This window comes from Grus americana, chromosome 11 (assembly GCF_028858705.1).
Source record: "Grus americana isolate bGruAme1 chromosome 11, bGruAme1.mat, whole genome shotgun sequence".
Classification (NCBI taxonomy): domain Eukaryota; kingdom Metazoa; phylum Chordata; class Aves; order Gruiformes; family Gruidae; genus Grus; species Grus americana.
In genome coordinates, this window is record NC_072862.1 from 22,018,355 (window position 1) to 22,045,287 (window position 26,933).

Here is a 26,933-nt window from a genome sequence, read left to right on the forward strand (position 1 = left end):
AATTATTTTCTTAAACTAGAATGTAAGTAAATACATTGAAATTGCACAAAACTATGGACTGCACAATTTTGACCTCGGCATACCCTTCTGCGTAATGTACAATAGGTAAAAGTGCTGTTAGAGGATCTTTTACATTTTTTAATTTAAATTTCTTTTTGTTAAGTTCTCAAGTTTCAATTCTGAGAGAAATCCTGAGGAATCTGTTGCTTATTACAGATACTAAGAGACACAGACACTAAATTACTATCTTTTAATATTAAAGACCTGTCTTGGTTTGAGGAATAAAGGTGCAAAAGATAAAGAAGAATTGGAAAAGAAATGCATGTGGCAAAGAGGCTGGATTTATTTGTTGTTATATTTATTAGTAATTAAATTAAAGGAAAATAACTTTGCATGTAGTGAATTTGCATTAAGTCATGGACTTTGAATTTCAGCAGCATACAAGCACAAATTCCCTTTTTTCACTGACCAGTAAACAAATGTGACAGGGAAAAAAACTTTTTGGTTTGCTACAGCTTGCTACCACAGTTCATTTGTTAAAGCCTTTAATTACACAGCAGTTATGACTTCTGGTATCGTGTCTTGGCAGAACACAGCATATAGTGAATGTAAATAGGAAAACATTTTTCCATATGAATAGTTCCCATAAAAATTTTCTGTAGTGTGTACATTGTATGTATGTTGTTTCAGTCAAATGTGCAAGTTCAGTTTCCCGATCCTTCCATGATGAGCAGCTTAACGCCTAAAGTTAATTGTGGTTTCAAATACATTAAGTAGATCGTGCATCTTAAACCCTGAGATTTGGAGTCGTAAGACTTCATTTTCCTATTGCATGTCGTAGATGTTTTAGTATAGCAACTTGTCATTTTCGGCACTGTTTTTCTTGATCAGGAAGGGGTACAATGTAGAAATCACTAGCTGTTAGCTTCTGATGCAGAGTAATGTATTTGGAAGCTTTCTTTGTCTGTGGGATCACAAATTTCTCTGTAAATTCACTTTTACTCATTTGCCGTTTTCCTTGTGCGGTCAGTACACTGTTAATGAATGCCAGTGCGTACGTGTAGCAGTTGTGGTCATGTTCTTCATACCTAGGAAAAACACCTCGTTAGTAAGAGTTAGCACTAATCCACTAATGATTGGAGGAATATCTTACTGAGTGAAATAATGAAGCACAGGGTCTCCAAGAACTATTGCCACTTTCCTTTAATGCTAGTGCTTAAATATATTCTATTCAATGCAATTTGTACTTCCCAGCCAGGGATACTAGAAACTGAGCATAAAAAAAGGAGGGCTGCAGACTTTACAATAATGAGTTCTTATTTTTTATACTTACTTGGCTTATACCTTGTTAACCTTTGCCTCTTCCATGTATTGTTACTGTTATCTTGAAAACTTCTTCCTGCAGTGCTACTGTTAATTGTGTGCCACCATGTGCACTTCTTTCAGTGTGGCATTAACTCGGAGGCTTACTTAAAATGGAATAAATTCTATCAGTAGTATGTTGATACAGTTGCTATATGGTGCGCCAGTCAAACTCCCATTGGCAATAATTTGCGCCGATTGTGCAAGGACAGAAATACTAACTGAATAGGAGAAGCAGCCATTTAAAATGTTTTGCCTTTTTTCTTTTCTTTTTTTTCCCCAACCTAGGAGCATGTGGCGCTTACCTGTTCTTTTCACTGTCAGAGTATTTCTCAGATTCTCCCAAATGTTTCATGTTGGCCACTAACAACTTCAGTAATTTATTCCATGCCCTCAACCACGTAGTGCTGCTCTTTCCACTGACCCTGTATAATTGCATTTAATACAGACCTGCTCAGACTCCTGTTTGCCATCTGCCTAATCCTCAAACTTCCTCCGTAATTACCTCATCCTGTGTCATTCTTCCCTTGTTCTTCCTGGCCCTGTCTCTCATTCCTTGCCCTGTCAGTGGCTCCATGGTCTGTGTTGCCACAGGGAATCTCCTGTGAGGCTTGCCTGTCAGCCCAGGGAATTTACAAGGTGTTTTTGCAAGATCTGAGGACTCGGGGTATCGAAAGCAACCCTGCAGCCCTGAGCCCAGTTCAGGACAGCTCGCTGTTTCCTTCAAAGCTCTTCTGGTTCCTTAAGAGTATCTGAAGGGACCTATGAGCCCCCATGTCCTCAGCAAGCAATTTGCTACAGTGTACTTACTTAACCAAAATAATTGTTAAGGAAGAATAATTACAAGTAACTTCAAGAGTGGCCATCATCACTGTGCAGTACAAAACATCTGGAAATTGCACTGAAAAAAAAAGTTGGGTTCACCAGCTCAGGGCTGAGTCTGCAGAGCACCGCAGTGTGTCTGGATAGCTTCTGTGTGCACAAGTGCTTCACTGAATCAGTGCCACGATTAAGCGGAGCACGAAACTTTATTTTTCTATTTATAATGCAAAAGATTCTGTAATATGCTTCTTAATTACTGTCTGTGTCTTCCAGTTAGCATCTCATTTTTGGGAAGCATGTCTTTATATCCTGACAAGCAAACCCAGTATCTCTCAGAAATTTAAGATATTGTTGGTCATGGCTGTGGCCGCTGTTCTTTGCTGCTGTTATATACCATCCTTCCAGTAAATGAAAAGCAATCAAGAAAATTAGAATCGGGCTTGGCCTGAACCCAAAGGAGTTACAGGATTAGTTTAGCGCAGTTCCGGTACATTGAAAAAATAAACAGAGGAGTTAACTTTTTTAAAGATGTTACATTTTCAGCAGTTTAGTGGTCACTGGTCTGTTTGTGGAAAAGTTAGGTCACCTTGTCAGGAGGTGGCAGACGGAGGAAAACCAAAGGAAAGCTGGCGGAAGAGATGCATGCATCTATCCACCTTCTACTAATGCTTTTTTGACATCAAGTTAATTTTGGTAATAACGTTAAGGCACTGGGAACTGTAAAAGTATTGGAGACACAAATCCTGTTGGCTTTACAAGTTCCGTAGGCATTTAAAAATTCTATTCTAGGTCAAATTATTTCAGCTCCTGGTACTAGGGAGGTAACACATCATCTCTGAAATTTTATAGTCAAGCACATACAGAATTGCTAAAACCTGCTTTTGATTTGTTGTGGTTTTTTTCTTTTCTATAAGATGACGTCTGCGCTCATGAACTTAAAGCCAGAACTATGCTCAGACAGGCTGTTTGTTAAATGGACTGTTAGTGACGAACAGTTCAAGGACTGGTGTTTTCTTGGAGAGCAGGCTGCTTTGTCATCAGCAGGCGTGGTGATGTGGCAGCGCATGTTTTAGCTGGGCTGCATAACTTGTAACACTGTCATCAGGCATTAACTTCAAAGAAAGCTACAAAGAGTTGAACGTTCTCGTTTGAACATTTAATTCAAAATATGTGGAAGTCTTTCTGTATTTAACTAGGCAGAGCAATGTTACGAACCAGCTGGAAGAGCTGGAAATGAGCCTGTGTTTCCCATTTCTGATCGCTGGCAAAAAAAAAAGAAGTCATCTGGATGTACGATCTGGGCAAGAACCCCAGCGGTGTGGTCGGCCTGTAAATACAAACACTCCTAAAACTGTTGAAACCTAGGAGGAATAATTCTAGAATTGCGTCTGGACTTTTCTACTTCTGTACTCAGCAGCATGCTCTTAAAGGTAATGTTTCATTGAACTGGGGTTTTTTGTGCAAAATTCTTTGTTGCTGAAGAAAACTTCCCTAAACTGATCTCTTCTTTTAGAACTTTTACATTCCAGCAGATGAGCTTGTTACTTACGACTTAAAAATACTCTTTTCCTCTTTAGCAAGGCCACTAAGTTTCAAGACAGCCTGACAGCGTTGTTTAGACTGGCGTGTTAGAAATGTGTGTTCTAAAGGAACGAGGCTCGGCATAAACCACAAGCCTTGCAGGAACCAAAATGGAATAGCCCAAATTATCATCCCAGACTAAAAACTCCTATTGCATCCAGCTTTTAAACTACATACCTGTGAGGAAGCCAGGCCTCTCCCACAGAAAATTCCTCTAGGAGCTTATCCCACTGCTGAAGAAGCCCAAACATGTCTGGCTGCACAAGCGGGATGCTAATGCACTGTTCCCATCCGGTTTCAGCTCTGTGAATGCCCTCTTCGTTGTAATTATACACCACGCCTGAAAATAAGGAGCAACAGGTTGTCAGGTGGCACTGGAGAATCAGATCCATGTTTTTTTGTTTGTTTTTTTTTTTTTTTTTAAGTGAGGAGTGAAAGCTACTTTCAATTTTCCATACTGCCATTCTTTCTTGGACTAGCTATACCCTACCTTCCCATCAGTGGGCTGCTGTGGCTACAGAGTAGAAAATGCAGTGCTTGCTTTCATCAAAAACCTGTTCTCATTTTTACAATGCAATTTCAGATGGCTTTTGATAATGAAAGCAACTTAAGGACAACCAGGTTTCTATTTTAAACCCACAAATTAGACCACTTACATAAAATAAACATGTCAAGTGAGATTTTGGAGGGTGGGCCTACTCTAGGAGAACCAGATATGATTTTTAATGTGGCTTTTTAGATGTTGGGGGGTTTAAAATTTTATTTTAATTAAGGGTATCTTTTAGATTTAGCAAAAACTGTATTTAAGTTAAAATTTCCTGAGACTTCTTTTTATAAGTAGGCTGCCTAGCTGTTTGTTTCCGTGCGTCAGGACGGGCCTGTCCCTTCCATCCCGTGCGGGTGGCTTGGGTTTGAGCGCCCGTGTGCTCGCTGCTGCAGGGCGAGAGGAAGCCTTGGACTCCGCGTGTTTGTGATCTTTACGTGATACTCTTTTGTAGGGGACGGCTGAGCTCCCGGTTGCAGCGGAAGCACCGACGTTCTTCGAGAGCGGAGCGTCAGATGCCGGATGCCGCCGCAGCAGCGGAGGTGGCTCCGCGATCGCTGTCACCGAACTCGGGTGATCGGAGGGGGCGGCCCCGAGGTGGGCACACGGCCCAGAGGCAAGGTACGGGAGAGGGGCGGTTGGCTGCACGGCGGTTACCGCTGCTGTTGGTTATCCCGACGTGAAGGTCGGATTTCCCGTCGTATGCTCTGGAAGAGAGACGGGGCTGTCGGCGCGGCGCTCCCTTCCTCCCAGCGGGGCCGGCGCCTCACGCCGCTGCCAGCCGCGGTGCGGATCGGGAGGCGAACCCGCTGAAACCGGGAAAAGGCGTTTCCCTCCCGAAAGGGCTTTTGCTCGGGGCTCGGTCCGTCACCGCTCCCCGGCGCAGGGCTGGCTAAAGGCCCCGGGAAGAGCGGCCCCGGGCCGCCCCTCGCCCCCGCCCTCGCCCTCCCGTGCCCCTACCCGAGGAAGGTGCCGGCGGTGGGCCGCAGGAGGAAGGCGCGGGGCTGGCGGTGGCCGTGCCGGAAGGGGCTGGGGAGGCGGACGGGGGCGGCGGGCAGCCCGGCGCCGCGCAGAGGGCGGCCGCAGGCGGGGCAGTGCGGCGGCGGCCGGCGGCAAAAGATGTCGGCCCCGCAGTGCCGCACCCGCAGGATGGCGGCCTCCGCCATGGCGGGGCTCCGCTCTGCCCCGCCGCCCGCCCCTCCGTGCTCCGGCCGAGCGGCGCTCTAGCCTGCGCCGCCGCGCCTCTGTGGCGTGGCGCGTCGGTAAATAGCGTCCGTGCGGGCCGGCGGGTGTGGGGGCGGTGTCGCGGCCCCGCCTGGCTCCGCCCTTCCTCCCCGCGGCTGAGCGGAACCCCGGTGCGCGGCGCGGGGAGCCGGCCGGGGCGGGCAGGCGCGGAGCGGAGCGAGGATGAGCACGAAGCAGGTGACGTGCAGGTGAGCGCCGCCGCCTCGGCCCGGCCCGGGGCCTGCCCGCCCCCCGCCCGCACGGGAGGGCCCCGGCCCCGCGGAGCCGCCTGGGGCCCGCTCACGGCGAGGGAAGGTCGTGGAGGCCTCCCCGGCCCGGGCCTCCGTACCGTACCGGTGCTGGGCCCGGCGCGGCCCCGTCCCCCGGCACATGCGGGGGGAGCGCGTCTTCCTCCGCCTGGGGAAGCCCGGGCTCGGCGGCGCCCGCCGCTAAGGCGGTAACTGCCCGGGGGCGTCTCCCGGGAGGCGGCGGCAGATGCTGTCCGGTGCCCGCGGCTGCCTGGGCGGGGAGCGGGTGCAGGAGCTGGCGCGGTCCCTTGGGTGCCGCCTCCGAGCGGGGCCTTCCTTCTGAGGAGGGCTTGGACGGAAACGCTTTTCCAGGTTTCCTCCGGGAAGTGAAACCCTCCTTACAGTCGTCTTCACAAAACTGGCTTCTCTGACCAGAAGTACTTCTCCCCCAGGTACTACGTGCAAGGAGTGTGCCGGGAGGGAAATAAGTGTCTGTTCTCACATGATTTATCTACAAGCAAATCGTCTACTATCTGCAAGTATTACCAGAAGGGACAGTGCGCCTACGGAACTCGGTGCAGGTAAAGGCCGGACTCTTTTTGGAATTAGTGAGTTCAGAAGAACTGGGCATAACGATCACATGCGGTCAGCTTTAAACCCCGGGGAATCAAGGATCAAGAAAAGATAAGATGACAGAGGGAATGAAATAATATATTAAACAGGAGCTTTTTCTCTTTACGGATCCAATAGTATAGTTTCACTCTGTCTTGGCTTCAGCAATTATTTTACTCTGTAGAAATTAAACTTTAGGTTTCACATACATTTTTCATCCGGTTCTTTCTATAGACCTGTTAAGTGCAAAACCTGCTGCATCACGTGAAATAGCATTTGGCGGCGCGGTTGGCTTTCCACGTCACTGAGGTGGCGGCAGCGGGCAGTGTTTCGGCAGCGCTTCCCTCCATTCTCCTCGTGCAGCTCGTAGCCTCCTTCCTGCAGATTCTAATGCACAATTTTGAGAACTTTCAATTCTGTCTTAGAGCAAAGTGCTTTTCTTGTTGTCCCCAAAGTACCGCACCTTTTCCGGAAGTCTCCTGGTTAAACTCATTGAGAAGTGCTCTAGTAATCACTGCGTTAGTTAACACTGTTACGTTCCGTCAGGGACGGGCAGCCCGTGGCTCCTTCGTGGAACAATTCTGGTCACGGGTGAGAAGCCCTGACAAGAACAGGGGGTCTCGCGGCATTGCTGTGACTGCAACAGCTTAGTCGTGTTTCCTTTGCTTAGTGCATGGCCCCAAACTTGGATCAGGAGATGGAGCATTAGTGATTTCTGCAGCTTCCCTTAGCTGCTCGCGTTGAATTAGTACCGTGTGGTGCTGCCGACGGCTGGGTTATTTGTGGGGGCAATGTCGTACGCTGACTGGACTGTAATGACAGCTGCAAAGTGCGTTGCTGTTTTACTCTGGCTGTTTTGTTGGAGTTTGGGGCACTCCGCACATCAGCGATTCATGCACAGGGCACGAACAGGTCCTAAGTATGGGACCAGAAACAGATAGGGAGAATATGTTTGTTCCCATCAAAATATTCCAGCACTCAGGTACGTCTGTGGCTTTGCCGGCCCGGCCTCTTTACTGCGCTGATTGTTTCTGCTCTGCTGCCAGAGCGTATTTCCATCGCTTTACTGGATGTTTCCTATCCCATGTGCAAATGCTGCGTCGTCTCCTGCAGTGTGGGAGCATGGCGTCTAAGTCTGGCTGCCTGCGGGGGAAACCGAGATCGTGAAGTGTCACTGCATCCTGCACAGCGTTTCGATGTTGCTTCTCTGAGAAATGCCAGCAAACCTGTTTGTGTGGGGGGATGACGAAGATCTAATTTAATGTGCACGTGAATAATGTGCATCTTTTAGCTGTGCTGGGTGTCTCTGCAGAAGAAAATACAGGTGTGCTTTCAGACATCCATTTTTTGAGACTGAGAAACCTTTTAACGTGGCTTTCAAAGAGACTGAGCAGTTCAGTCAACTTCTCAGAACAATCCTAAAAAAAAGTAGCTATCCCGTTTTATTTTGTTTAACTGTTCATGAGGGCAGCGTCCTGCCACTGTGCCAAGTTTAGCCTTTATAACGCTTGCTCTGTCCTTTTCCTTTCGCAGGTATGATCACACTCGACTTCCCACGTCAGGGGCCGCAGCAGCCCCTGCGCCGCCTCCCCTCTCATCGGCAGCGCTGCACAACCCTCGCCACCCTCCCGAGCACAGCGCGCCGATAATCAGGAGCAAACTGCACGAGACTGGCAAACGGGAGAAGAAGACGCTGGTGCTCAGGGACAGAAGTGAGTGGGAGCGGTGCGGTGCTCGTCCTGCCTGGTGCTTGACAGGAGTTAGGTAGTTTTCCTCCTTTTACTACCTGACTTTCCTGCACAGCCGGAGAGGTCAGACTTCCCACCCGATGAGGCCTCTTCCTGGAAACGCTTGTGTCTGCAGTACCTTTTAGTGACCCCGGCTAGCCGACTGGCTCTTCGCTCAGTGTTCCCTGAAGGATGGGCTTTGTTTTGGGGGAATTTTTGGGCACCCGCCCACGCCTGACAGGCAGGGCAGAGGAGCTGAGCCCTGCTGCAGCCTGCACGCTGTTCCCGCCTGCTCTCTCTGTTGCCCTCACATGAAGTGGGAGGATTTTCTTATCCTATTTGTAACAAGAAAACAGCTGAAGAGACCTTGAAATTGGACTTTTCAGTAATTTATAAAAATTCTTGTGATTTGTGAGCAAAAGGGGCTTAGGGATGAGATTTCATTGAGAAGAATTTTTTTTTTTTTTTTTTATAAAAACCTGGTAATCATTGGGAATAAAGTATATGGAGCTTCTTGGGTGGGTTTTGTGCGGTGTCCCGTATGGTTCATATTATGTTTCCGTTTCCTTAGATCTGCGTGGCTTGAATGAAGACAAGCAGAAACCCAGTGCCACAAGCGATGTGGTGTGTTGCAGTGACCAAAACGATAATCTGGAAGTGAAGCCCCATTCGTATTTGGAAGCTATTTGCAGTGGACTGGAAGATCCGGTGGCTGGAAGCTCCTGTGCTGAAGGAGAGCAGCTGTGTCCTTACGCTGCAGCGGGAGCGTGCCACTTCGGAGATCGCTGCCTTTACCTCCACGGAGACGTGTGCGAGATCTGTGGATTGCAAGTGCTTCACCCTTTCGACCAAGAACAGAGGAAGGCTCACGAGATGGTAATATTAATGTGAAATCCGTGTGAGATTTGTTTTGCTCGGTGCAAGACTTGGTTTGTTTGCCCTAAAATCCAAAGCCGTGTTGTGTAGAAGAGCTTGTTCTTCCGAAGAGCTTTTGGTTTATTGTTTATTTATCTATAAAATGATTCTAAGAGTGGTCTGTTCAAGCATCTGGGGTTTAATTGGTAACGATGATGCAGATAGCCTTTTACAGCAACTTCTCTTTTTCCCACGTTGTCCTTATCGGAAACTTGCCTGCAGCCTTCTCCCAGAACACCCTAAAACTACCGGGAAAATGTCTTTTGTAGCTTACTTGACGTCTCAGCGGTGCGTTGCGTACATTGGAGGAGCGGAGTGGTGGGCCGCTGGTGCGTTCTAGCTGAGTCACCTCATCGGAAGTCTCCTCTCGGTTGTGGCTGACTTCAGGGCAAGGTCAAGTAGGGACAGACCGAACGGAGTACAAAGATTTGGGAGCTGAACTTGAAGTAGTTCAGCTGGAGGGACCGGCTGAGGAATCTGTTGGGTAAAGATGGGCTCAAGAGGCCGCCCTTTTCTCTGCCTGGCTACCAGATTTGGGTTAGGGCTGGTCAGGAACAGGAGTTCTCAAGACTGAGGAGCAGAAAGACCAGCAGAGTTAGTCATTCCTGAATCAGAAGTCTGTCTGGAGTAGAATCCAGGGGTTAACAACCTCAGGTTTTGTGCAGTGAGCACTTACTTGCAAAATGTGCTGGTGTAGGAGTTCTCGCTTCTCTGGGACCTTGTTGATCCCTGGCATGGTGTCCCATCACTGCTGCTGCCAGGTGCTCAGCTCTGGAAGCAGAGGGGTGTGTTGGATGAGAATGTGCACTAGTCAAAATGCTCCTACTAATGTGGAATTATTTTGTGTCCTTTTTATTATTATAATTTAAAGTATTTTAATTTTATTTTACCTGTCAAGTCCTGAGAACTTTGAAAAGAGGTAAAACCATACAGGTATAACCACCAGCTCACCTTGTAATGCTGAGGGAGTGTAAATCGGTTATTGATCGTCATTACCGGGATACTGTGGTGAGAAGTGCTGTAGGAAAGCCCGTAATAAAGACTAATTCCTTAGCTGGGGTAAAGCTTAGTATCTGGTGAATGAGTGTGGCCTTAATGATAAGCAGAGTAACGTCTCGAGTGTGGCACCCATTCTGAACCCTCAATTGATGGGTTTAGGGGTATTTGAAGCATCATGTTGTGCGATACCTGTTCCATGACAGAGATCTGGAAAGGTGTAAACTAAGAGTGTTCGGGCAGCCTTACTTCTGATACTCCTGAAGCTGCAGAGAACATTGAAGGGCTGAAATGCGTGATTGAATTTAATGTTTTTAAAAATAAATGATGACAATGAAGGGTAGGAATGATGCTTTTCATCAGCGTCCCGTGTTTTTCCTGTAATAGGTCCCTGTGGTAGACCCTTTTGTTTTACAAGGAACGGGCTGATACGTGGGCTGCAATAACCAATGCCGTCTCTCCTGTGACAGATGTGCATGGCGACATTTGAGCATGACATGGAGAAGGCCTTTGCCTTTCAGGCGAGTCAGGACAAAGTCTGCAGTATCTGCATGGAAGTGGTGTACGAGAAACCGTCGGCCTCCGAGAGGAGGTTTGGGATCCTTTCCAACTGCAATCACACGTACTGCTTGTCTTGCATCCGGCAGTGGAGATGTGCCAAGCAGTTTGAGAACCCGATTATAAAGTAAGTTGATGTTAACCGGAGTCTCTTCTCTGTGGCCTGTGTCGGTGAGATGAGCGGAGACCTTGTTATCCTGTGCTCTTCAGTCACCTCTGTCCAAAACCAGTTAACTCCTTTTTTCTATGTATGTGCTTAATTACTGGATTTTTCTCTAAATTATAGCTTACTCAAGCTAATTGTCCTGCTAATCACAGATTTATCTGTATCTAAGTAAATGCCTTAATCTTCTAGCTCTATAAAAAATGTATTCCAAACATGCTCCTCCTCAGATGAGAGAATTTAAACCATCTAATTAGGGCAATTTCCTTTTTTGAGCATCTCTTTGAAAACTCTCTCAAGTAACAAGCATGCTGAGGAAAGGGTGGGAAATATTTTCAGTCTTCTGCCAAAATAGACTTTTCTGCACAACTGCCATTATAAATTGAATTGAAATGAAGCTTATTAGGACGTAACCTGTATTGGAGTCGAGCTTCTGTTGGACAGGTACTGAGATATTCTGCCTACAGTAGGGACCGTGAGCTGGGTGTTTTTTTCAGAAACAGTGCCCTGGAATCCATTCTGAGTATGGATTAAATCTAATACACGTTCTTCAAATGTGTTTTTCACATTTCTTCATAACGGTGAACATACTGATTGTTGCAAAGTTTATCTAAAGAAAAGTCAGATCACACTTAAAAAGCTTAGAAACCTTCCTTTGTCTTTTTTCAAGTGGTTTGGCTTTTGCCACGTGGGGGCTGCAGTACTTGCATAACAGTTACGGTTTACTTCTTCGTGTTGGGATTAGCAAATGCAGTTTACCTCTGCGTACTGAGGAAATACCTGTTATTTTTGTTTAAGTCTAGAAACAAACGCGAGGTAGAGCAAGCCCTGGCTGCACTGAATTGGATTCTTTCAATTGAAACTAATAACCAGTGTGCGCATGTGCTGTACTGATGTGTGAGGTGGCTGCTGCTTCGGTGTGAGGAACCATTTCCCTTTCCCTCGGGGCACTGCTGTTTCTGGCAAATTTATCGAGGGGTGTCACTCTTGGAAAGTAACAGCATTGCTGGTTTGTCTTGATCCATTAAGGTCTTGCCCGGAGTGCCGTGTGATATCCGAGTTTGTCATTCCAAGTGCGTATTGGGTGGAAGACCAGGAGAAGAAAAACGAGCTGATTGAAGCATTCAAGCAGGGAGTGGGGTAAGTTCAGTAACCGCGAACACTGTTTACATTGTCCTTGCGACAGATACGCTAAGACTTAGTCAATCAAAGTGCCTGTATTTTTAAACTGTGTGTAATTACAAACTATTCTACAGCGAACTCTTAATCTCTGTTAATGCTTTCATTTAACTTTGTGACTGCCACAAAAGGGTCTGTAATGTAATTATAGATCAGAAATTATTCAAACTTGCTCTGAAATGTTGAAGCTATTTCAGTTTGCTTGCCGAAATTGGCTTAATGCGTTTTCCGTTGATCCCTTAGACATGATTGCCTGGAAGGTTGTCAGTTACTGAGGAACACAAATAGGGAAGGAAAATGTAATAGTCTCTTGAAATACGAGATAAAAATTCACGGGGCTTTTGTAATGTCTCCTGGGAATGGAAAATAGTAAATGACTGTGTTCCTTTTATTGTCTAATAACGATTTGCCTGGTGCTTGGAGCACTGGGAGCAGTCTGCCAAGGGGTAGTTCTACAGCAGTGTTGCAAAGCTGTGCTCACCCGGAAGGTGTAAGGGTTGTGCCGCTCGCAGAGCAGTAGGATACCATTACTCACCCTTTCTAAGGTAAACGGGCAGAGCCGTGCTTGACCCATGGGAGCGATGAAGGTTGTGCAGCTTTATTCTGTGATGTGTGCCAACCTTTAAACATGCCCTTTGGAGGACAGAAAAAATTAAATGTGTGTCGCTTTTTCAGCTGCTTGGGGAGCTCTAAGCCTCTGAAGTCCTGTTATAACGCCGCAGAACGAAAGCAGGAGTACTCCGTTAAATGTTTAATCCAGCACCTTGTCTTGTTTTATCTTATAGTCAGTCAAAGTATCTGAATAAAATTAATCACTTTACATGGAGGTTCTTCAGCTAAGGTTTGTGTTCAAGACCCTGTTGCTGTTCTGGTTTTTCATTTTGGTTCATAAGGACTTTGAGTTGAGGGTAGTAAGTTGTGCTGAAAAGCCTCAGGTTAGCGCAGCTCTGCCGTGGGCACGTTCTCAGCAAGGTAAGCTTTGTGTTCCCAGAGTAGCATTGGAAGTTGGGTTTGGTTCTTGTGAACCTGTTGTATAGAAGAGAACGCAAAAGGGGTTTCGCGTAGGTGCTCAGCTAAGACAAATACCGTGTGTGTTGTAGGTAAAACTGTCCCTGGTACAGAAATTCTATGGCTCTGCCTCTTGGCAGTCAGTTTAACTTGTGGTTTTAGTATTGCATGGAATGAAAAAAATGCTAATAAAGTGGAGCCTAAGCTAAAAGCAGAGGCTGTGCCAGCACAAATCCATTCCAGTTTATATGCCAGCGCAGGACAAAAAAAGTCAGACCTAGAACCCTGGAAGTCACAGCCCACTTGAGTCCCAAACCAGGACAAATTCATTTGCTTTTGATGCACTGCCTGCTTTGGGGGGTTTGGTGGTCTGGGGTGGTTTTGTTATTCTTGAGCTTTCTTCTCCATTGAGTTGCTATTTGATAGGCTGTAGCTATGTCTTAGGAACCAGTTTCGTCACTATTTGCATATTATAAGTGCAATTGCATTTGCAATTGTAGTTTCCTCTTCAGCTCATTGTAGACCAATCCTGCAATGCCCCCTCCCAGTACTGCTGCTGTACGGAACACCTTTATAAAAACAGCTACAACAGCGGGGTTGAAGACCAAAGCTGATGGAAACTTAAATTAATGAAGTATTGTCATAGAACTTCCACAGGAGACGATGAGAGGAACTGGTTCATAAAAATGGAGTGGTAGAAAATACAGGGGAGGAATGTTGCCAGAAAAATGGCAGCAGATTTGTTCATTATGATGAAAATGCATGTGTAGGGTGGATGACTCTCTGAACATCCTTCACTTTCTATGTCTTAAGGTAGTTTAAATTTTTTGACTTACAGTGCTGTTCTTTTCTGTATTTCTTTGTTTGCTTTTAATAAGCTTTCCTATCCATTTTGACTGCCCTCAGTTAGGGAAGGGGAGACACAGCAGTACTCTGCATCACTGACAAAGGAAGAGATAAGCAGCTATGGAGAGGCAACTCTATCTGCTTCCTTACTAGCTGAAGGCAATAACTCTCTCTCTCTTCTAATTACATCAGGAAAAAGCCCTGCAAGTACTTTGAACAAGGGAAAGGAACCTGCCCGTTTGGAGCGAAGTGTCTTTACCTTCACGCTTACCCAGATGGGACGCGAGCTGAACCTGAAAAACCACGGAAACAGCTCAGCTCTGAGGGGACTGTGCGGGTAAGGGAACGCTCCAGTCGAGTTAATTAGTTTTGAACGTGAAGTGCAGTACTTCACTGTTCTGTACCGCACGTGGCCTTGGCGAAGCAAAGCAAGCAGCCCTCAGCTTTCCTTGAGGCACAGGTTTGTTGTTAGGGAAAGGAGAAGGCACCTTTCATTTAATAGCAAACATTTATTATCACTTCATTTTTTTCAACCAGTCCTTTTCCTGGCAAACCTTTCTTCAAAGGAATTCTGCCCTTAAAGCTTCCACCTACAGCATTACAAACTCAACCTCGCGTACAGCCAGTAAGACCAGCTAAAAAGATTAACGCCTTCTCAAAACCCCCCGCCTGGGCAAGGCAGGGCTCCTGCTGTAACGCAGATACAGCTCCTTCACGCAGGCTACGTGGACCTCGCGGTATTCCTACTGTAACACGAAAGAGAGCGCTTGGCACTTGGAATTTCACAGCAGGTGGTGCCGAGACTGTTAGTAAATCCTACATTTACTGGAATCTCAACTTCTGACTTCTTTTGAATGAAAAGACTGATAAGGGAAAATACTTTGGTGGAAATGTGGCCAGTACTGGTTCATGCTCAGTCAGATTTTCTTCTTTTCCAGTTCTTCAATTCTGTTCGTCTGTGGGACTTTATTGAAGACAGAGAAAGTAGGACTGTGACCAGCACGGACGACGAAGTAACAGAGCTTGGAGAACTTTTCATGCATCTTTCTGGGGCTGATGAGGATTCTGCTACTTCTCAATAAAGAGAACTCAAGGTGCTTTCAGCTGTAGCAATGTAGCTATTTATTTAGCGATGCTTTGACTTTACAGCACGGTTAGAATGAATGTGCCCTGTGGTTTCCTTGTGCTGGTAAAGTCCTGGTAAAGTTTTCAGTTAGTTTTTGTATGGCAACAAAAATACTAAAATATATTAAAAAACTTAAATTGATTGCATGGAACAAAAGAGGTTTTCTCCCTCTTTGGCCTGACACATGCTGTCCTGTGAGCTGCGTGGTAGTGTAAATACAGCTCCTCTCTTACCGTTTAAAGCTGAAGCTGGTAAAAACTGTTGCTAAATCTATTTTGGGTGTTTTTGTTTTTTTTTTTTACTAAATCAACTAAATGTCTATTTATAAAAAGACCACTGGGAGGAACAGTAAGTGTAGCTTTTTCTTCCTCAAAAAAGGAGATTTAAGAACTAATACACCATACCTCAGAGTAGTACCTGCAGTTAGAGTCAAGTTGACTGTATCCTTGCAGCGAGTGTTCCGGCAGTGGGACCTGGACACTGCCTGGCTCTCAACGACTGCGTGAGTGACGTTCCTACCCTTGTTTTAAAACACCTGAAGTGTGCAGTGGCAGGGAGCGTCTCGCGGAACACCTGTTGTAAAGCAAATATGACTGTACCGGTGAATATGTTCAGGCAGAGAAATGCTGGGGTCACTGCATACAGCTAAATTAAACTTACAGCACAAATTGGATTTTGGAAACTGTGTGATGAGAGTAAGTAGTTACTTCCAATAGTCACTGCAACAGTAATAGTTACGTTTTAGTTCAAAGGGATTTAACTGGAAGGGAGACCTCGATTCAGTTAAATGAAGTAGCCAAAATTAAATGAAGTAACTAAATGATTTTCTGATCTCCTTAGGATAGTGATCTTAGAGCTTGCAACTATAGAACAGAAATAATTTCAGGTACAAAAGAAACAAGTAGTTTTAACTGCTGCTTTTCTTAACTAGACCGTGTGGCTGGTAGATCTGTACCTCTAGCAGCAGTGAGACCCACTTTCCCTGGAGCTCCCCCTCTCCAGTTGCAGATACCCTTACTAAAAGTGCAGGCAGACATTCACAGGTTTTGCAATTTGATTGTGAAACTTGATACAAGAAGTTAATGCTGCTAAGTCATTTGTATTAACTTTGCAGTTAAACTAAAACTTCAGCCCAGACACAACTGAAATGGCTACTGATTGACATAGCATCAAAATGCTCGAGTACAAGCAGCTTTTTTTTTTCACGTGCATACAGCGCATGATCCTAACGTAAGTAGAAGGCTGGTCTAACCGACGGCCGGAGGATAAGGCTGCGGCCCCTTCAGAGGCTGCTTGTCTGTAAAGACTTGAGCATTTCAGAAAGTGTGATTGTTGAGACAACAGAAATTATTTGTATTGTGAAGCAAAGTATATTTGGAGACGCTTGTGCAAAACCCTTACGTCAGCAGAGCAAACAGGGCGCTGCTTTGAGGGTTAGTAACTGTGCTCTGGGTCACTGCTGTAAAGCAAACAGCAGGAACCTTAATCTGGGATTTAAACATTTTTAAACACCACCAAATTAGTGACTCCAGGATTATCCGCTTCAACTATTGGTTGGCATTTCTGGGTCAAAACTGAAGCTGGGAAAGGTTCTGGATGGAAATACGCATTTCTGTGAGGGTTCCAGAAGAAGAGGGAGCGCTCCTCCCATCGCTGCTGGCCAACACTTCCCTCAAGTTGAACATGCACATTTTGCTCTCTGTTCTGACCCAGGAAATGTAACTTTTCCACACTTGTTTCCCCCTAAAGTTAACCTTTAACAATGCTTACTGCAAAGCTGGGCCTACAAAACCTTGTCAGCTGCTTTTAAAAAGTGGCATGTGAAGGTCTTACTCTAGGAAGCCCTATTAGAGTAATTACAAAGGTGAAGGCAAATAAAGTATCACTGAGCGATGTGGTACTCCAAGGGGAAGGTTACAGAGCACTTGCCCATGCACGCTTTCTACCGCAAAATACTTAAACAGCCCTTAGACCCCCTGCTCAAGCTTGTTTCTAGCTGGTCTTGCACATTTTTTTCCAGAGAGAAATACTTTCAGTAATAAAATATACCCAAAAAAAGTCAATGGAGATGATATTCGTTACCTTAAACAAGACATTCGTGATTTACTTTGCCCCAAGAAGACATAAACCAGGTAACAGTAGTCTGAAATTAAAAAGCTGATAACTTGTTTTTCAAAGCTACCTAGGGACAGCATAAACAGAAGTTTTCATTTAAGAGCAGTAAGACTTAGAAACTCAGATCTTCTAAACTCTTCACTTAGCAGCTTTCATCTAATTTGACATCAAGTGCTGGTCAAAAGAAGCCTATTTATTAGAAATATTTTAATTTTTCAAGAAACATATAACCTGTTTTAAAAATAGAAGTTAATGGGTTCTTTTTGGAAATTAGAGCTAAAGTAAAAGCAGCTTACCATTTCTCTTTTTTCCCTCCTTAAACTTATTATAATGAAGGTAAAAGGAGAGATAAGGAGAGATAAGTGACATTTAGAGAGGGCTGCAGTTAAAATACCAAGAATATTATTAAAAAAAAACCACGCGGAACTATATGGAACAGTTTACTTCAACCCTGAATTTACTTTTTAACAAGCCAATTTTATGTTCCTCCTGCTCAGTTACCACCTAAGGATTAATATTCCACCCTTCTTAGAATGTTATACGATACTCTGAGGACAAACAGCCTAGGTTTTATTTTCTAAGCATGTGTCTGACTTACGTGCTTCAAGCTCCTCTCCCCTTTCAGAGGTGCTTTGCGGGCATTTTGCTTGCTGCAAGTAAGAAGCTCAAGTGGCTAGGTGGACATGCCAGGCAGTTGAGTTGCACATGTGAGGTGTCAAAATTCACAGCAAAAGTATTTTGCCAAACAAATTTTAGGCCGCTGTTTAGATTGAGGTAACAGTGGTTACAGACACCTCATCTCCTCACTCGGCAGTGTACTCATACTGATCCGTATGCACAGAGAAAGACACCAAATCCCAAGCTTCCGTTCCAAGAATGGAAACTTGGCTTCCATTCTTTCCCTAATGACATATTGAAACAGAATGCTATATAAAAAATAATTTCTTAGATTAAACCACCTAATTTTTGTCATCTGCGGAGTTCAGCCAAGACAAACACGCACTTCTACATAAGTAACAGGTTCACGGAAGATAAAATGCAGAGCAGAAGGGGTGCAGTTAAATAGCTTGGCAGTACATCAGTGGAGGTATCTGAGTAAGTACATGCTGCAGTAGAATAAAAAACATATCGCAAAGAATGTGATTGGAAACTACAGGTCATCATATCAAGTGTGTTTTTACTTGAACTGCTATTACCTATCCCAGTAATGTTTTAGAAATTATTCAGAATGTCATTTTCTGAGTTTTTCTAATCTAGATGTACCTGTCAGAACTACAGATTATTACATTAAATGATGACATTGAATCTTAAACCTAAAATTTAATTTATTTTATTAAAATAAGATAATCAGAGGAACCTTGGCTTACAATAAATGCATTTTCTCAGGAGCAATAAAAACAAAATTAAAACCCAAATCAGCAAGAAAAACTGTATATGCTCAGTTTCCTCTTGATAGTGCATCTCTTGGACGACAGCTTCAGATGGGACGAAGACTACGCTCATTCTGCAGAAGTATACGGATAATGTTAATTAGCCTTTTCTCAGCCACAAAAGCCTGTCTTTCCGCACTTACCACCTCATTGGGCTGCAAGAAACAAGTCAATAGTACCAAAGTAAGCTGCTTAAGTTACTGAAGATGACCGTAGCAAGACTGGCTAGCTTCCTTCTCTGAGCAGTACAGTTCAGAATATATTCCATTCTTTTGCAAGAGTTTTTCTTCTATGTGCAAAACTATTGCAAACCTATTTTGTGTTGAATTAGCATTTTAACTTAGTTCATTGGCTTGATGAAAGCTCTTGGGCAGGAGCCGATTTCCAGAAAGTTGCTTTTTTCCCTCTTCCCTCAGTCTTGTTTGCAGATAACCCATTTCAGGGAAAACTCCCCCAACCTGAAGTGGCATATGGCACAGGGCAATCAAGGAGCACCATAACGCATCGTCTTTCCTCAAACGCTGAGGCAAGCCATCCTCACTGTAAAAAAATGCCGATTTATCAACAGATCCAAATCAATCCAGAAACACTGCCAAAGAAACATCCATCGCTTCTGTGTAGGGGAAAAATAAGGCTCAAGTGCATCTATTAAAAAAATAGTAATAGATCTCTTGATTTATAGTCTGTTAACTATCCCAGTAAAAGAAACTGTAGAAAAAGGCAATGTGGAGCTGTGTCCCTGCAGGGTAAGGACCGCAGAAATCCTTAGCAGCTTGTTCTTAAAACCGGGACGCAGATAATCCTGCTGGCACTGATCCTGTACGCTGAGGCATTAAAAGCACAACTTCTGTTACTTCTGTTCCTTTCCCGTCGCTGGAGAGAACAAGGGAAGGGGAGCACGATCCTAGAACACGGGTAGTCTCGTGGATGTTAATGTGCATGAATTTATGTCCTCTGTGTGGGCAGCACGATGCAGAGATGGTTCAGAAGCGCTCCGGTTGATTTTGGGTAGAGAATGTTGCAACAATTCAATGGACGACAGTATCTGAGGGAAACACATCAAATTAAAAGAAGGCTTCTAGGACAAGCAGCTCCTTCTCGTTAAGTCTTAAACCTTCATTTACTATAGCTTTAAGAGCAACACTATACTGCACAGAGGCACTGAGAACACCACTCTGGGAATACTCCAGTTTGAATAATCAAACTGCCATACAGTTTCCTTGCTATGAGGAGTCTCGGTGAGTTTCAGAGGATGGGAGGATACTTTTCATTAGTTCACAGACATTGTGATCAATTAACAAGCACCTACGCAATTCTCCAAGAGTCACAGGGAAGGAATTGCATTTTCTGCCTAACAGTCTGTTTACAAAACAACATTCAGAAAGAACTTTTTAAACAACAAAAGTTATACTAGATTGTAACAGCAAGAAGTTATTTTTCCAAAATTTGTTGACACTTAATTCCAGCTATTTAATAAGAAAGTACCTTCATCATCCTCATAGTGACAGGAAAAGGTAAAGTAGCCTTTGTAAACATAGCAAAAATTGCTACGTTATTTTACATCCCCCAGTGGATTTTGTTTGCTCATTCGTAGTTGTGGGGAAGGAAAGGAGGAACGGCATCTCATTTCCCTCACACCTACACTAAAATTAAATGTAACTACAAAGACAGATTTGATTTTTGGTGTGTTGGGGGGGGGGGTTTGCCTATCTAAAATGGGTCAGCTGTTGAAAGCAACTTGCTGTAGTGTTAGTCTAACACTGCTTCAGTCTGCTTGCATAGTATTTTTTAATGACCTTTCCAGGAACTGTGTACAATCAGATTTACAAACTGCTTAAGGGAGGTGGGTTATGAAAAATGCACATATGAATAAACACAAAAATAGGAAGCAGGCTGCACTTTATAGAAATCAAAACTTGTATCTGTGTAGAATGTTTTGTGTGCTAATGGCTATTTATAAAATACTTTGAAACTTATATGCAGAAAACACACTTACTTGTGGAAACAGAGGTCGTTCTTCCCTAACTTTCTTCAAACAATCTGCCACGAGCCTCTTCATTGCTTTGGGGCAGTTCTTGTACAGTTTACTGAGGTCTGGAGAAGCATACCCTCGGCCAACCATGAAAATAATCTGAAAAAGAACAAGCAAACAGCAGAAAACCAAAGTTGTAAGAGTTGTTTCACTGGTTGATAGCTTTAACGTCCCAAAGCGATTAAACACACCCAAAGGCACACACACCAGCAGAGCCTGGCAGATTTGTCCAAATTAGTTAATGGAAACAACGGTCCTGCTTTTGCTTAATGTAGGGCATGATTAAATCAGAATGACACTCTGGTTTGTAACGCTCAGCCAGTGAAGGAACGGAATAGGACATACTACATGACATGGCAATTTCCTTCAACTGCAGGCTCCAGCGACAGCTGAGCCTCCACCTGAGCAGTTCCAAGCAGCCAGCCAGCCTGGCACAACAGCTTCAGCCCTCAGCAGAACTGTATTTTCAGGTATCTCTGCAAAACGTGTTGCAAAAGGAGACATACAGCTAGCAAGCTGAAAGAGACCATTCTAACTACTTGTAACTAATGCAGCAAAAAAGGAAACGGGGTTTGGTTTGTTTCGAGACGAACAATAAAAGACATTATTAGTGCTGGAAAATACATTTTCTGCTTTAGTCCAAGTTAATATGGTCACTGTTTAGGATTTTCATCAGACTTCCAGTAACCTTACTAGTTGACTATATAGTATTGCTAAGACTATTATCTGGTAAAGTGGTGGTAGGGTTGGTTGGTTGAGGGGAGTTTGTTTGAGGGTTTTATTGGGGGGCAGGAGGGGTACACAGAACTAACTCTGCTATTGGTTCTTTTTCAACTCTCGGGGGGCAGGTGGGGAAAGGTCACTATAATGTTGCCAAAATAAGGTCTCAGTGTTGTTCTCCAGGAAATATTCTATCCCTCCCCAGAAAACTTCCCTGAAGGTCAAGTGTCGCATGTTTTGCAACAGTAACCATTATTAAAGCTTGCATATAATTTCAGTATTATGAATTAAAATACGTTCCAATATCCCAATCTGTAGACAACCTTAAAAATAAGAAAAAACTTCCGTAACAGAACTGGTCTCTTCTACTTGAATACAGACTATGTAACACAATAGGGGATAAAATCCAGTAGTTTGTCCCCATACACATACTTTTCTCATTATAAGCTCTTAATTTAAAAAAAAAAAAAAATAAGCCAACAAAAAACACAAACCATAACTGAGGATCGGCAAAACAGAGATCATAAAGATCTAACAGTGTTAAGTTCATGCCCTGCAGAACAAGTGAGCTCTACACTTTGCTAAGCCAGAAAAAACCTTTCATGTAAAGAGAAGAGTGGAGGTTTCTGTCCTTAATGTGCTTCTTTATAAGTATTGGTTAACTGACTGGCAAGAATACAACTTAGTAACGGCTGCGTCACACAAACTAACATATAACTAACGTAAACAATACTAAAAGGTTTGATAAGAGCCGCTATTTTTTTTTCACTTAGTAAAAAGCACAGAATCCAATCTTGCTGATAGAAGAACAGCATATTTAACATCAAAAGGGAAATTTCACATAACCGCAAATATATAAACCAAGATTTTACTGACATAGCAAAAGCTTTACCCTATGAATAAATTAACAGGGCACTTAAAATGTTTATAAAAAGAATATTTTTTTTCTTTGAGTAACTGTCACTGTCAATATTTAAGTAAACATGCAATTAAACAGATTAACTGCTGAAACAAATCATGTTGTAAAGAAAATTTTGATTCTTGTTTTGCATTTGTCTTTATCTTACATTTCTTGAGGACAACAAAATGTACTATGCCCAGAAATAAAATGCAGTATTCAAAGAATGTTTCTTACCTGATCTCGGTTGTTTATGTGGGAATATGGCAACTCTCCTGTCATTAGTTCATATAATACTATTCCATAGGAGTAGACATCTGACTGAAAACTAAATGGGTTACTATCCTGCATCCGGATCACTTCTGGTGCCTGTCGAAGGAGGAAAAACAATCAAATTATGAGCAATATTAATAGAACTTAGAAACAGAAAGGACAAGAGAAGGGGAAAATATTTGGAAAGCCGAGAGAGTAAGCTCAACCAAAAATGAGTGAACAAAGGATACCTCAAAACCTTTGGTAAGTTTTACCTAAGGCTCTGGAAAAGTTCAGGCAGTGCTACTCTACATCTTATTAAAAAAGTATCAGTACAATTAAGAGTAAACAAAAAAGCAATGCTTTAATCCAACGATCATTTTACCATTAGAAAAATTATTACTATTCCGATCTGCAATATTTATTCACTTTGTTACATCTTACGTACAACTGAGCCTGAGTCTCTCACTATCAGCTCTTAAACAGGTATCCAGGTTAAAGACCATTCTCACATCTTTGCAAAGCAAAGCAAAATTATGAAGCTAAAGAACTTAAACAAAGTTGAATGATTTAATAAAACAAGATATAAACCATCAAAATACCTTTCCTGTTGACTAAGATTTTTTTCCCCTAAAGACGACCCTCAGAATTACTGAGCGAAGTACTACTTAAAGTACAACAGTCAACAACAAAAACCCAGTAAGAGATTGTATCAACTTTCAAGGAAACAGAATCAACCTCCCCTTCTACGTAATGACAACTCAGCAAAGATGGTCTATAAATGATTAAATGACAAAAAACTGCAGAGAGCAAAAGTGCAGGGTTTTTTCCAAGATCTGTTTCACAGGCATACCATTAGGTAAGTTAGTTTTAAATCCTTTTATGAAAAGCTGTAAAAAGCTTTGGCTTTTTGCATATTTTTTTAAAAGAAAAAACTGTTTCTGTTTTTGTAACTGTTTCAGGTGATTTGAAATATGCAAAATAGGCAAGCTTAATAATAAAGAATAATTTTTAAAAAGGAAAACCTGTTTCAAGTAACACCTGCAGCTCATTCAGCGCTAAATATCGAAAGATTTAAAATGTACTAATATGTAGCATTCAACAAGTCATTTTTATTTGGTTACATTTCCCTTAAGTAGATGCCACAAATGTTGCTGCATGCCCTGTCCTGGGAGCTAGAAAATATTGCTGATCAGTCTACGTGCTGAATTCAAGTAAACTGCACAGTATTAACAAAAATGGGTGAAGTGAAACATCAACAAAATATTTGAGTGCTAAATAAGACATTCTTGCATAATTTTAATGATGCTTTTTAACCTGGTAACAGGCACTGTTCCACTTTTTCTATTTACTTTATGAAATCCCACATTTGAAAAGTTACTAAATAGATTTTCTCCAGGTGATTTTTGGAAGGAAAATTGTGGAACTGCCTTTTAAGTTCTGGCAGAAGTTAAACATAAAGGTAATTGTTGGGAATGTCCTCTCAGACAAGGACTTTGCAGTACCACTTCCAAAAGAAACTCCATAAATTTTCCAGTAGAACTTGAGAACTTTGGTACCTGAACTGACATTCATCCGCTACGGTTCTGAGCTGCCTCAAAACCTACCGCGGCTCTCTGGTGCGGGGTAAGGAGCAGCAGTGGGCCCAGCAGCAATGTCTTGGTATATATGAAATGTCTTACTGCAGTACCAAAGATGAATTGCGCTCATTCCTGTACTTCCAGAAGTATTCCCTATCCTGTCCCGTCCCTGCCAAAGCTGCCGAACATGCGATCAGTGAACGTGTGCAAGAAGGGATGTTGCCGAGTCCCAAGCAGGGAAAGAAGAGGCTGCGATGAAGAACGTAGAGAAAGACAGGGTCTCGCCGATCCCACAAAGCCACCATTAAGCAGATGAAAGCTTGCTCTCCATGAGAGAAGCCCGTTTGGGGAAAGGCAGGATTACTGCAGGAGAATGGCTCTCCTCTTCCCTCAAACAGCTCCCTGCAGTTCCACTCGCAGCCCCATCTGCCCTAAATATTTAAAATAACTCCAAATATCAAAAGGAGAATCTTTAGGTGGATGGTGTCTAGTTTGGACAATTAAGCACTCCAGCACTTCATTCTTCAATTTTAAACGGAATAAAAGTCTACACAGTACTAACAGCATGTGTTGATTCATTTAGATTTAAAGCTCTAAAATAGCGTTCAGCTGACAGGACATATACTGACAGAACGAAAGGCAGCTATTTAAGAGCAGTGAAACGTTCCGCTCACCATCCACAAGATTGAACCAGTGGGCTGCTCCACTTGTTGAGATCCGCTCCACCTGGATTTTACAGTTGCCAGACCAAAGTCTCCTATTTTCACTGTGAGGCCTTCGTGAAGAAATATATCTGAACATTTGTTAAAGAAATTCTGTAGAAAACTTTACACAATTCCGAATTTTCTGACATGATTACAAAGGGTCTGGTTGGGTTGTCACAAATGCAAGCCAACTATCCAAGAATATTGCCGATTTTTTTTTTAAACCTGCTACAAGTTGTATCATAAACAGAGGAAAAGTCATTTTATGGCATCCATATTTACAGAGTTAACTTTTAAGACTAAATGAGACCAGATGTTTCAGCACTATTTGTACATTTATGATGAGTTAGGACAGAAATCAACTGTGTTAATTAACGTCAATGACTCAGGTACGTACACAACTGGTGTCAAGAGACACATAGGGAAACAACACAGAAGTGATCACAACTCAAAAAGAAAACTAAGAAAAAACAATTAGAAGTAGAAACAAATATCAAAATAAAACCTATTTACATACCACTTTCTGGCAGGTCTCCTGAGATTTAACTATGATTGAACTATTTCAACTGGAAATACACACATCTGTACTATGTGTAATCTATCTACTTAATAGATTTGTCTGTTAAGATTGATAGGTAGCACTTTCTTTGTTGAGGTTATTTTAAGAAGATATAATTTTACAATTTCATTTAAGAATGTTTCAAGTTCAAAAAGATGATTCAGAAATATAAACATGACAGACATCTAGTTCTCATTTCCATGTCAGGAGAAGAGTTAATTTATTTCACAAAAATGGTCATCATTATCAGGAATCACAAACTCCTGATCTCCTATTACTAAAATGATTATTTTTCTAGCTGAACTGAAAATGGGAATCCCCTTCCATTAAAGAACTACAGAATCAGGCATATTTTTTTATGATGACATTTGCAAAACATTCTGTTCATGTTTTATGAAAGGAAGTTAAAATTTATACTGCTAACTCAATGGATGCTGCTCTTGGCAATTTCAAGGGCAAAAGACATCAGTTCACAACATTTTTACTCCATGTGCATTAGTACATTTATATTTTTGCAAGAAATACAGTGGTAAAAGGCTGCCTTTTCTTGAAGTAAATTCTTAAAGTAAGAATTTTGGCTTAATTTCTTCCAGTCACGTGAAGTTGTTTTAAATTAATTAAAAATATATGGGAAACAGTAACAAAACCCAAGTGTGCACCCATACGTCGGCGTGCACATGCACACATATCTCCGGTCAAGTAAAGAGTGCAGCTTCTCACCAATACAGCATTTGGGTAACAGAGAATCGCATCAACATCAGTTAAGTAAAATAAGACACTTTTGGAGCACAACTGTTGCACATCTTTTTTTCATCTGTATCACAACAGTTTGGTAAGCAAGCACATATGTTCTGTGAAAGTCCTTGCTAAAAAGTAACTTCTTACTCATTAGTCATTATATACATTTGAAACGGCTATTTCAACCCCCAAAAAGCTCAGTATTAACAACAAATCACTCTCACATTAAAGGAAATATGATTAAGTTCGGAAAGGATACTATTGGATTTCATGTCTCTGTGGATGATATTCTTTGCATGTAAATAGCTGTGAAAGAAAAAGCAGGAAAGTGCTATTATGGAGGCTGTTCAGATAAACTTAACCTTTCAATTTACCAATAGACACTGTGACAGTTTACTACATACTCAACTATTTCACAGACCTCTTGCTTTAGTCAATTTACAGGATGCGTCTACTTTGGGAAAAGGGAAATGTAGCAAGCACTAGCTGAGGACTACTGCCTTATGCATGACAGAAAGTGGAAGCAATGCAGTAAATAAATCTCAGGAAGGGAAAGAGTGGCATCATTGTTACGGAACTGTATAATGCCCTGGAAAACTGGGTGCTGTCCTCATATGCATGAAAATGTTATGCTACGCTAAGGTTTACTTTTTACAAACTGCTTTACTTTGCAGCCACAATACATGTCCCTGGTTTTCTGGGTGTCTGACTGGAAACCCAGAACCTGATCTACAAAACAGATGAACACTTATAGCTTCAGCCAACATCAGCATCTTCTATGCTACCAACATTATAACGTGTTCTGCAAGAGTAGCGAGGTGGTTATTGTATCAACTCGGACACCTGCATGTGAGTCCTGCAGCGGTAGAACAGGAACAGCCATCCCCTCATCTCACAGAAGTACCATGAGTAAAAATTAGTGTTTGCCAAACACTGCAGTGTTGTAGTAAGTAACACAGGGAAGGAAAAAAAAAAAATTAATTCTACGTTTAGA

At 42.9% G+C, this 26,933-nt stretch overlaps 4 protein-coding genes across 11 annotated transcripts in view; 2 read left to right on the top strand and 2 right to left on the bottom strand.

Annotated features, from left to right (window-relative positions):
- TSEN2 (tRNA splicing endonuclease subunit 2) overlaps positions 1–5,016 on the top strand; it is a 43,531-nt gene extending 38,515 nt beyond the window's left edge. Inside the window, exon 13 of the transcript XR_008578768.1 lies at positions 4,764–5,016. The gene's annotated coding sequence lies outside the window, so the exon portion shown is untranslated. The remainder of the gene's footprint in view (positions 1–4,763) is intronic.
- On the bottom strand, positions 338–5,585 carry MKRN2OS (MKRN2 opposite strand). Its single transcript, XM_054837827.1, has 4 exons — positions 5,270–5,585; positions 4,967–5,016; positions 3,943–4,105; positions 338–1,088 (listed from the first exon to the last, which is right to left on the bottom strand). The coding sequence occupies exons 1-4, from the start codon at positions 5,473–5,475 to the stop codon at positions 863–865; spliced, it is 645 nt and encodes a 214-aa protein (XP_054693802.1). The 5' UTR covers positions 5,476–5,585; the 3' UTR covers positions 338–862.
- On the top strand, positions 5,585–17,021 carry MKRN2 (makorin ring finger protein 2). Of its 3 annotated transcripts, none has more exons than XM_054837823.1 (9): positions 5,585–5,742; positions 6,234–6,362; positions 7,927–8,105; positions 8,692–8,996; positions 10,502–10,716; positions 11,782–11,892; positions 13,978–14,122; positions 14,724–14,879; positions 15,290–17,021. In XM_054837823.1, exons 1-8 carry the CDS (start codon positions 5,717–5,719, stop codon positions 14,865–14,867), a joined length of 1,254 nt encoding a protein of 417 aa, XP_054693798.1. In that variant the 5' UTR covers positions 5,585–5,716; the 3' UTR covers positions 14,868–14,879; positions 15,290–17,021. The 3 variants fall into 3 exon arrangements, with proteins under 3 accessions (XP_054693798.1, XP_054693799.1, XP_054693797.1); XM_054837824.1 differs by having other exon boundaries at positions 15,364–17,021; XM_054837822.1 differs by lacking the exon at positions 15,290–17,021 and having other exon boundaries at positions 14,724–14,888.
- A 1,315-nt stretch (positions 17,022–18,336) lies between these two features.
- The window catches only part of RAF1 (Raf-1 proto-oncogene, serine/threonine kinase), a 79,756-nt gene continuing 71,159 nt past the window's right edge, over positions 18,337–26,933 (bottom strand). For all 6 annotated transcript variants that reach the window (XM_054837809.1, XM_054837810.1, XM_054837812.1 and 3 more), the window contains 5 exons: positions 26,199–26,245; positions 24,613–24,731; positions 22,344–22,475; positions 20,453–20,587; positions 18,337–19,501 (listed from right to left, as the gene is read on the bottom strand). In XM_054837809.1, coding sequence (XP_054693784.1) covers positions 19,361–19,501; positions 20,453–20,587; positions 22,344–22,475; positions 24,613–24,731; positions 26,199–26,245 — 574 coding nt within the window. In that variant the 3' untranslated portion in view covers positions 18,337–19,360. The remainder of the gene's footprint in view (positions 19,502–20,452; positions 20,588–22,343; positions 22,476–24,612; positions 24,732–26,198; positions 26,246–26,933) is intronic.

Excerpts from the sequence above, each read along its gene's own strand:
- MKRN2 (XM_054837823.1), top strand. The coding sequence starts at position 5,717 with ATGAGCACGAAGCAGGTGACGTGCAG. Across the intron at positions 8,106-8,691 it reads GCTGGTGCTCAGGGACAGAA|ATCTGCGTGGCTTGAATGAA; the intron begins GTGAGTGGGAGC and ends CCGTTTCCTTAG. Across the intron at positions 10,717-11,781 it reads TTTGAGAACCCGATTATAAA|GTCTTGCCCGGAGTGCCGTG; the intron begins GTAAGTTGATGT and ends TGATCCATTAAG.
- MKRN2OS (XM_054837827.1), bottom strand. The coding sequence starts at position 5,475 with ATGGCGGAGGCCGCCATCCTGCGGGTGCGGCACTGCGGGGCCGACATC. Across the intron at positions 5,017-5,269 it reads ACCGCCGGCACCTTCCTCGG|AGCATACGACGGGAAATCCG; the intron begins GTAGGGGCACGG and ends TCTCTCTTCCAG. Across the intron at positions 1,089-3,942 it reads GAGGCCTGGCTTCCTCACAG|GTATGAAGAACATGACCACA; the intron begins GTATGTAGTTTA and ends TGTTTTTCCTAG.